The sequence below is a fragment of the Trachemys scripta genome, chromosome 5 (assembly GCF_013100865.1).
Source record: "Trachemys scripta elegans isolate TJP31775 chromosome 5, CAS_Tse_1.0, whole genome shotgun sequence".
NCBI lineage: Eukaryota > Metazoa > Chordata > Testudines > Emydidae > Trachemys > Trachemys scripta.
Window position 1 is genome coordinate 138,994,202 of NC_048302.1, and position 10,783 is coordinate 139,004,984.

The following is a 10,783-nucleotide window of genomic DNA, read 5'->3' on the forward strand; positions in this document are numbered from 1 at the left end:
CACTGCTCACTGCAGTGCCAACGAGAATGCCTCCCGAGCCCCCGTCCACAGTCGGCCATGCTCTGTGGTTCACGCCAAGCCCCGAGACTCCAGGAGAGGCAAGCAGCAGGCCCAGCCACACCGAAGATTCCTGTCAAATACCTGGAATTTGCCCAGGTGTTTGACCGACTGAAGTCAGACCCCCTACCACCCCACCGCCATACAACTGCCCTATTGAACTCGGCCCGGGAACATGCATTTACGCTCTCTCTGAGCCACAGCTCCAAGCCCCCTGGGAATAGCTAGAGGAAAACCTGCGGAAGGAATTTAACCTTGGTGCCTCTATATTCTGGTAGCCAAGAAGGATAGTTCTCTCCAACCCTGCATCGAAGACCTGCCACTAAATCAAATCACAGAATGCAATCGGTATCTCCGTCCCCTTATTAATGAGTTCCTGCAGAGACTCCTTTTCACAAACTTAGTCCTGGATGGAGCATATAACGTGGTCAGAATCAGCAAGGGGATGACCCCAAGAGCGCGCTGAACAAAGTACGACCAGTTTAAATATTTGATCGTGCTGTTTGGCCTCTGTAATGCTCCCATTACCTTCCAGCGTTTTACAAATGACATTGTTAGGGATATCCTTGATCAGTTCATGGTCATCTAGAGGACGTTCTCATCTTCTCTGCAAATCAAGAGCTCCGTGACCGCTATTTATGTATCGTTCCAGATAGACTTTGTCCGAACGAACTCTGTGCCAAGCCCGAAATGTGTGAATTTGACAAGGACACAGTGGAGTTGCTAGGTTACATCACGTCCCCAGCAGAACTAACCCGGACCTCACAGAAGAGCAGCAACCAGAGTGGAAGGCACCATCTAATGTGCCGGGCAGTCAGCGATTCTTGGGCTTTGCAAATCTTAACAGGCAATTCATTAAGGGATTTGTTACGCTGCACTCCATATGTTTTATGGAAATATGCTAATGAGTGTGAATATGATGTAACTGGAATATGCTTCATGCAAAAGGTCTCTTGTGAGGTATCATTACAAAGCTTATAATCTACTGAGTGTGGTCATCCTATTTGTATGAATGTATCACTTGTGTATCTGAAACTAGGAATGTAAACTATAACTCTGAGGTACTTTTGTAATTATGCAAAGTGTGGGCCGTTAATGGTGGTTTGGATCTTGATGGCTCCCAGTGACTAGGACAGTTGGTTGTAAATGGCTGTTTACTGGCAAACCTTCCTGTGTTCATGTAAGCCAGCCCAGAAAGAATGGAGGTTGGGGGTCTCACAGGACATGTGATCATGTCACATGATGCTGAAATCCAACTTAAATCTGGTACTTTTCCATTTAGAAAGAGGGGTGGGGACCCAAAGAGACAAAAGATTCCCGCCTTGTGCCAAAGCCATATAAGGGGGTGGAACAGAACAAAGGGGGCTGCAGTCATGAGAAATCCCCTAGCTACCACCTGAGCTGGAACAAGGACTGTACCAGGGGACAGGATTGGGCCCAGACTAGGAAGGAGTCTAGTCTGTGAAAGAAGCTCATTGGAACATCTCTGAGGGTGAGATATTACCTGTCATCAGTTTCTTAACGTATTAGGCTTAGACTTGCATGTTTTTGCTTTAGTTTGCTTGGTGAGTTACTTTGTTCTGTCTGTTATTACTTGAAACCACTTAAATCCTACTTTTTATACTTAATAAAATCACGTTTGTTTATTAGTAAACCCAAAGTAAGTGATTAATACCTGGGGGAGCAAACAGCTGTGCATCTCTCTCTGTCAGTGTTATAGAGGGCGGACAATTTATGAGTTTATCCTGTATAAGCTTTATACAGAGTAAAACGGATTTATTTGGAGTTTGCATCCCATTGGGAACTGGGTGTCTGGGTGCTGGAGATAGGTGATCTGCTGAGCAGTTTTTGGTTAAAGTCTGCAACTTTGGGGGTGTGAACCAGACCAGGCTGGCGTGTCTGGCTCAACAAGGCAGGGTTCTGGAGTCCCAAGCTGGTAGGGAAAACAGGCTCAGAGATAATTCCAGCACGTCAGGTGACAGTCCCAAGGGGATCTTTGTGACCAAACCCGTCACAGTGGCGTAGCCAAGCAGGGTCAGTGCACAGCTGATTGCTTTGAGACACTGGTGGTGATTTTAAGTGAGTTTTAAGTGTGGTGGCCGGAGAACAGACCAAGTAGTTACTGGTTTGTTATTTTCTGTTTGCTTATTTCAGGTAAGGGAAATAGAGGCAGAAAATTAGCAAAATGGGTGAGAGTGAAGCTCAGAAGAAGCTAGAACTGCACAGGTTGCACATTGCTAAGAAGGAATGCGAGAGCCAGCAAGCCCTGCACTTAAAAGAAAGAAACTGAGGCCCAGAGAGAAGCACAAATTGAGACCCAGAGGCAGGAACTGGCTGTAATGGAGTGGAAGAGGGGCACAGAGACATGGATCCTGGAGATGGAAGATGGGGTCCTGGTGACTGCTGCGGTGGGAACAGACCCCAAGGTCTCTGTAGCTGGAAGCAAGCCCAACCTGAGTGGGGTGGGGTGGGGCGGATTTTGCTGTCCAGTGATGGGTCTGTCATAGCTGGTAGCTGTGAGCCCACAGCTGGATCAGGGTCACCTTCCCTTTTAGGGGACACTGGAGTGTCTGACCCAGAGAGGGAAGCCCAGACAGAAGGTAAGGGGGGACAGGAGTGTCTGACCCAGAGAGGGAAGCCCAGACAGAAGGTAAGGGGGGACAGGAGTGTCTGACCCAGAGAGGGGAGTCCAGACGGAAGGTGAGGGGGACAGGAGGGTCTGCCCACCTTTTGTAGGAAGGCCTGGAGAAGGGTGAAGGATCTGCATCTGAAATGCCAGACCCCTCACCTCTGGATCAGGTTTTAAGGGAACACTGGGGGTCAGATCTCCTGGAGGGGAGAGTCCACCCAGCTGACCTGTTGGGAACAGAGTGGGGTGACCGAGGGGACCTAACCATCCAAAGCTCCCCATTGAAAGATGTTGTTCCTGCTACGCTTGTAAGAGATCACACTGTCTTTTCAAGGCATGGGGAGGGAAAACATTGCATTTGGGAAGCTTCACAAGCGGGTGGGGCCCAACACAAAGAGATTCCCGAGGGAGGGGCCAAGGGCAGGAATGGCTGCAGTGCACCCTTTCCTTGCCAAACCCCCAAACACATACCTAACTAGAGAGCCTTCTCCAAAGAGACAGGAGGATCTGTACCTGAACACTACCGTGGTACACAAAGGAATTGAAAAATGCAATAGACACTGAACAAACCAAACTGTGTGAACAGAGTCTGTCCGTCATGGATTGGCTGTTAATCTCGTGTCCTTTGCTACTCCACCTCTGGGTCAAGACAAAGGTGTTAATACTAATGGGAAACCCTTTGAAGATGTGGGACATACCTCATGCTAGGGGTGGGGATAAGGCTTGAACAGGTCTACGCTGCTGTGTGGAAGGGGAAACTGAGGCACGCCACCTCATGGCATTGGTGGCTAAATGCCAAGACATCTACACTTTGACAGATATTGCTATCTGCATTCTGTTAGCAATACTACACCCCAACCTGTTTTCAGGCACCCGGGGACCAGGAACCCCGAACCTTGCTAGGACACCTATGAATGACATCATAGGCTTTAAAGGTACTGGAAGAGGGGGCGTAACCAGAGACAAACCGGAATTTTACATGTACTGCCTCCGCCATGGACAGTGGGCAAGTCTCTGGTTGTACGTTCAGGAGGAGGGTGCGATGTTGCACTCCATATGTGTTATGAAAATATGCTAATGAGTGTGAATGTGTTGTAAGTGGAATATGTTTTAGGCCAAAGGTTTCTTGTGAGGTATCATTACAAAGCTTATAATCTACTGCGTGTCGTCATCCTGTTTGTTTGCACATATCGTTCTTGTATCTGAAGCTAGATCTATAAAGGGTAACTCTGAGGCACAGGGGAAACGGGCTCCGAGGTAATTCCAGTATCGGGGGTAGTACTGTGCGAGTGGCTGGCTGTGGCTGCGGACACCATAACTGGGAGTAACTCACACGCTGGTGGCTGGGTGTGAGCAGACCAGGAGTGTGAAAGCCGCCCAGGCTAGAGAGCTGAGGGGACACCGCTGTTCGTCAGTCCAGATGCCCAGGCAGCCGGTGCGATCCCTGTGGCGTCCCTGTTCCAGGCGGAGAGCAGGTTTCTGGGGCTCACTTCAGTCAACTGGGAAGAGGTTTAAGCTAAACCCCGAGCGGCCTCGTCAGCCCAATCAGCACATGCCCCCGGGGCTTAGCACCGGCCTGGCTTAGAGCCTGGCTGCAGTTAGAGCAGGGCCCCGTCCCGTACGCTCAGGGCCTTGGCGGTGTGGCTGGAGCGTCGCTAACAGCCATTTCCCCCCGGTGGAGTTCAGAGCCCTGAGCAGGTGCTTCCGGGCTAGGCCGTGTCCTTGACAAGGCGGTCATTAACCGCAGGGAAAGCCATTGCAGAGGGGAAGGAAGGGGAGGAGAGCAAAGGGGTGTGTGTGGGGGGGTATTAACACATTGGTGTTGGGGGAATGATCAGCAAATGGCTTCTCTCCTGGTAGCAATGGGGCTCTGGGGCTAGCGTCAGGCTGGAGAGGAGCAGGGGAAATTGAGGATTACAGAGGTTTTGAACAGTCAGCTAAGGGGTGAGAGGCCCCCTGCCCAGTGTGAGCCATCCAGCCCTCCCCACCCCACGCCCTGTGTGAGCCGTCCAGCCCCCCCCCCCCCCCTGAGCCGTCCCGCCCTGCCCCCCCCCCCCGCCCTGTGTGAGCCGTCCAGCCCTTCCCCCCCGCACTGTGTGAGCCGTCCAGCCCTTCCCCCCAGCACTGTGTGAGCCGTCCAGCCCTTCCCCTCTGGCAATGCCACCGTACGAACCAGCTGCGCTCCCCTCCTGTGCTCAGTCTCCCCTGGCCCCATCACCAGCCCCACTGCGCCCTCCTTCCTCTGAACCTCCACCTGCCGGGAGAGGAAGTACTCCCACGCTGCGCTCAGGCATGCAGGGCCTTGTGGGGCCGGAGGCAGAAGCAGCCCCTGCATGCACCTGTACATACACATGCATGCACACGCACCCACCTGCATGCACACGCAGCCACACGCATGCCCTCCCTGCACTGTTTATTTACATTTCTCTTTTAAGCGACTGATTCCCCCGCAAGCTGGATCCCTCCGTTCACCTCACACATCATTGCTGCATTAATCCGGCCCTCAGTAACGCTGTAAAACCCCCTCCCTGCCTGGCAGCAGTGGTGGGTCCCTTTTCCTCTCTGGGAGCCCAGCCATGAGAGGGCACCACGGCCCACTCCCCCGGGCGGGGCGTATTTCTGTCCGGTCTCCCCCTCCCCACAGGCCCAGGGGAGCAGGGCTCGGGAGCCGCAAGGCGCGGGACCCCCAGCCCCCTTCTTCCCCTCTCCCTGCCCAGCTCCACTCCCTGCAGCCCAGCTGCTGCCACTGTGGACAGGGTGTGCCGGGGGAGAGGGATGGAGGAGGCTGGTGCCTCCAGCTGCTCCTAGTGAACAGCACCAAGTACTAGCCAGTCCCCCCCCGCCCCTCCTCCCCCCGCTGTACCCAGGTGGCTGGGGCCAGACTCACCGCAGTTGGCTCCTGTGACAATGGCTGTCTTGCCCGTCAGGTCAGTGGGAGACATACGGGGGAGCCAGGCGCCCCGTCTCCTGGCTCGGAGGAGCAGGGCCAGCACCAGCACACACGCAGCCCAGCCCAGGTGGCTGCCGAAGCAGGAGAGCTCCATAGCAGGCTGCAAACTTCAACTCCTCTGGGATGATCGATGTGGTAAGTTCCCCGGGAGGCTGGCATCAGGAGCAGGGAGTCCGCCCGCCCGCCACACCCCAGGTTGTACTTCCAGCTCCTCAGAGTCTGAAACTTCTGTCACACACTCCTGACTGCCTCTGCCAAGAGGAGAGAGGAATGTCAACTGCCACGCAGGGAGGAGCAAAGGGCAGGCTGATATTGAAACTGAGCACACGCTGCCTGGCTGCAATGCCCGGCCACACCAGCCTCCCTCCTGAGATAATCACCCACCGTGAGGGGCCCGCGGTTTCCCTCTGGGGTGGATTTCTGGCGGGATCAACCCCCCTGTCTCAGTCAGGGAGCCACAGAGCCCCCGGCCCTTCCCCCCGGGCCGATTCCCAGACAATCCACCCCCGGCAGGGAGCCACAGCCCCCCAGCCCTTCCCCCCAGGGCGATTCCCGGACAATCCACCTCCGTCGGGGAGCCATGGACCCCCAGCCCTTCCCCCTGGGGCAATTCCCGGACAATCCACCTCCGTCGGGGAGCCACAGACCCCCGGCCCTTCCCCGGGGGCGATTCCCGGACAATCCACCCCCGTTGGGGAGCCACGGACCCCCAGCTCTTCCCCCCGGGGCAATTCACAGACAATCCACCCCTGTCGGGGATTCACGGACACCTGGCCCTTCCCCGGGGGCGATTGCCGGACAATCCACCCCTGTCGGGGAGCCACAGACCCTAGCCCTTCCCCCCCGGGTGATTCCCAGACAATCCACCACCGTTGGGGAGCCACGGACCCCCGACCCTTCCCCCTGGGGCGATTCCCGGACAATCCACCCCCGTCGGGGAGCCATGAACCCCCGGCCCTTCCCCCTGGGGCGATTCCCGGACAATCCACCTCCGTCGGGGAGCCACAGACCCCCGGCCCTTCCCCGGGGGCGATTCCAGGACAATCCACCCCCGTTGGGGAGCCACATACCCTGGCCCTTCCCTGGCAGGCGTCCATCTGGCCTGGTCTCCTGACTCTGACACCAGCCAGTCCCAGCCCTTCAGTGTTTGACTCTTTTGCCAGGCGGAATCGGCAGCAAGAAGGGTCAGGTTCAATAGCCAGGGGCCCCTCTTAACCATACAACACAGAACCGGCTCCATGACGGGCCGCCCATGCCCCCTGCACTCAGTACGAAAGTGATCTATAGCCCACCGCCGGCCAAAAGCGATCAGCAGACAGCTGTGCTCAGAACTGAATACCTAGGCAGCACTCGTGGGTTTGTTGGTGTCATTAGGCATAACCCTAGGTAACTCGGGAGGGTGGAAGACCACGAGTGTCAATGAAGCCTTCCTGCACTAGGCCTAAATGAACCAAAGTTCTTCCATGTTTAAACTCTAATCGACCCCACAAACCAGGTGCAGAAATCAGAATGTGTAACAGCCAGTTATCAGTTGCTTTCCTGAGGCCTGCAGACTTCTGGCTGAAAGGCAAAATAACAAATCAAAGGAAAGGGACAAGATAATAATTCAAAGAGAAGTTACTAACAAGCTGGACTTATAGCCGCCAAGACGATTTAACTGCTTAAATGTAATTGCTTGCTACTTGCTTAATGTAAACTATTACAGGGGGAAGGGGGGGGAAGAGGGGAAAAAGCTTAGCTGCAAAATGTATAAAAAGAGAAAAGCTGCTTATAATGGTGTGCTTGATCTGAAACGTGTCAGTCTCCTTGCACCGCTCTGAGAGCTCAAATAAACTTTGATTGCTTCTCCACCCTGGTGTGTTCATTGGCGCAAAGTACACCAGGCAACGAACCCGCTGTTGCTTTCCTCGGGCACTCTGTGCTGGCAACAGTCTTGGCATCCCTGGTTGGCTCAAGGCTGAAATTTAGCCTTGCCTGGACCCCTCTCGGAGGTCGACGGATTGCAGCGACGGTTTGCAGTTCCAAACCGACGCCCAGCGCGCACCGGTGACTTCATCGGGGGCCTCGGCGGAGACGCGGTTTGGTCGACCCCGGAGGGCACAACGGTGCAACGCGCTCATACAGTGGAGAAGCGGCTGCGGGCGACGGTGGGGAACCGGTCCCATGGATAGGGCGACGGTGCGAAACTGGACCCTTGGATAAGGTAGGAACAGTCCAGTGGGGACTTTACCTGTTTTGACCTGGGGACGCCCAGTGTCTCCCTAGAGTATGGGGCAGGGACAGAGTACTCCAGGCAGGGCAAGGTGTACACCCTTGGAATGCATTCTGGTGAACTGGAAAGTGTTTGGATCGGATCCGTTGATTAAAAGTAAACTGAAAAGATACTGTACAGTAGACTGGCCTCAGTACCAGCTGGAGGACCAGGAAAGGTGGCCACCGGAGGGATCACTTAATTATAATACGATCCTTCAATTGCTTTTGTTTTGTCAGCGTACGGGTAAATGGAATGAACATATGTATGTACAGTTGTTTATGTTGCTAAGAGATAGGTCAGCTCTTTTGCAGAGGTGTAATTTAACCCCGACAGGAGCAGCAGTGGCTAATGTTAGTCCCTTGAACCCTTCCCTGGTTGTGATGGCGGAGTCGGTGTCCCCTTCGGCTCCAACACCCCCACCATATAAAGACAAGGTGCCACAGATCCCAGAGATTGCCCCCTCGGTGGGATTCTATCCATTGATTACTGAGACTTGGATAGCCCGTCCTGGAGCAGAAAATCACCCAGCCACTACAATGCAGGTCTATACGCATGTGCCCTTTAATCCAGTGGACCTGGCAGCTTTTAAGGCACAGGCAGGGGAATTCTCTACGAATCCAAGCAAGTTTATCTCGGTCTTTGAAGGGTGTCTGGCTAGCCATAAGCCTGACTGGGATGACTGTAATGTCCTTCTGCGGACCCTGCTGTCTGAGGTGGAGCGGAATCAAGTCGTGTCAAAGGCACGGGAGGAGGCACAGAATGCCTGGATAATGACCCTTGCAATTGAGCCCTCAGCCATGCAAGCCCCAGAGTGGAGCCAGTGGGAGGAGTGAGTATATCCTCTGGTCTGGGCGTCTGGGGTCCCAGGAAAAGCAGCCCATCAACCCCCCGTTAATGTTCAGCTCTTGCCAGGAAAAGGTCCGGTGCAAATCAAGCAGTATCCGATCAGAAGGGAAGCCAGAGAGGGATTGCAGGAGACTATAGACCAGTTCCTAAAGTGCGGGGTACTTTGAGAATGCCAATCAGCTTGGAACACTCCTATCTTGCCTGTACAAAAGCCCAATGGCACATACCGGCTGGTCCAGGACCTGAGGGCGGTTAATGAGCGGGTTAAGACTCTGCACCCCCTTGTTCCAAACCCGTATACACTGTTGGCCTCTATAGGGGGGCAGTACACCCATTTTTCAGTCCTAGATTTGAAGGATGCTTTCTTCACGATTCCGGTTGACCTCCAGTCTCAGGAGATTTTCTCCTTCGAGTGGGAGGACAGCAGAAGGGTTAAAAAGCAGCTTTGCTGGACAGTGTTGGCCCAGGGATTTAAAAATTTCCCCACTCTGTTCGGCCAGGCCCTGGCTAGAGACTTGGAGGAGTGGGACAATGAGGACAGGGTCCTCCTCCTGCAATATGTGGATGACTTGTTGATTGCTGCTGTGGGTCTAATCCCCTGCCTTAAAGCCACTGTGAGCCTCCTGCACTTTGTTGGACTCCGAGGATATCGGGTAGCACAGAGTAAGGCTCAGATCGCCCTCCCAGAAGTACAGTACTTAGGGTTTCACATAAGACAGGGGGAGCGTCAGCTTTCAAACAAGAGGAAGGAAGCTATCTGTCAAATTCCTATCCCAAGCAATCGTAAACGGCTCAGGGCGTTTCTGGGCATGGCAGGTTCTGCAGAATATGGATCCCAGAGTTTGGACTGTGGGCTAAACCCTTGTACGAATGCGTTAAGGGAGCGGATCACGACCCCTTTCACTGGTCCCCAGAAGCCGACAAGGCATTTAAGGTTTTAAAAAGGAAACTGATGGAAGCCCCAGCCCTGGGTCTGCCGGACCACACTAAGCCGTTCCAGCTGTATGTGCATGAGAGGAAAGGGGTGGCCCTGGGAGTGCTTACTCAGTTATTAGGCACCTGGAAACGTCCCGTGGCATATTTCTCTAAACAACTGGATCAAGTTGCCCAGGGGTGGCCGGCATGTTTACGGGCGGTCGCAGCAACTGCTCTAGTGCTTGGGGAAGCCGAGAAACTGACACTGGGGGAATTGTGCAAGTGTATATTCCCCACATGGTCCAAGCCCTGCTGGATACTAAGGGTGGTCTCTGGCTTACACAGGCTTGAGTAGCTCAGTATCAGGCTAAACTTTTAGAAAATCCTGAAGTTACTCTACAGACCTGCCCCTCCCTTAACCCAGCCACCCTGTTACCGGAGACAGAGGAGCAGGAACACGACTGTTTGGAGGTCATAGATGCCCAATACTCCAGCCGCCCGGACTTAAAAGATCAACCGCTCCCGAATGCAGACTGTGAGTGGTGCACTGACGGCAGTGGTACTGTTACAAACGGGCAAAGGAGGGCTGGCTATGCTATTGTATCTCTCCACGAAACCGTGGAAGCAGAGGGTTTACCTGCTGGGACATCAGCCCAGCTGGCTGAATTGGTAGGCTTAACCCGTGCACTTGAACTGTCAAAAGGGAAAAGAGTTAACATTTTTACTGAGTCCAGATATGCTTTTGGAGTGCTACACACTCATGCAGGTCTGTGGAAGCAGAAAGGAATGCTAACAGCCCAAGGCTCTCCGGTTAAGCATGGGCTTCAAATTCTCCGGCTTTTAGAAGCGGAACAGCTCCCCGCAGCGGTAGCAGTGGTGCACTGCAAGGCTCATCAAAGGGAAGATCAAGATGTGGCCAGGGGTAATGCCAGGGCGGACAGGGAGGCCAAGCGAGCTGCTACCCTGGAACCATGGGAAGCTGAAGATGCCCATATGCATGCCCTCATCCCATCAGTGGGGGAGCTCCCGGCCCCTCAGTACTCTCACGAGGAGAGGAACCGGGCCGACACACTTGGGCTCCAGGAAAAGGAGGGATGGCTCCACTCCACGAAAGGAAAAATCCTCCTACCAA

The 10,783-nt window shown here is 54.2% G+C and overlaps 1 protein-coding gene across 1 annotated transcript in view; it reads right to left on the reverse strand.

The window, feature by feature from the left end:
• Positions 1-5,932, reverse strand: part of LOC117878091 (retinol dehydrogenase 12-like) — a 30,958-nt gene extending 25,026 nt beyond the window's left edge. The window contains exon 1 of the mRNA XM_034772041.1: positions 5,574-5,932. Coding sequence (XP_034627932.1) covers positions 5,574-5,730 — 157 coding nt within the window. The 5' untranslated portion in view covers positions 5,731-5,932. The remainder of the gene's footprint in view (positions 1-5,573) is intronic.
• Positions 5,933-10,783: the final 4,851 nt, after the last annotated feature.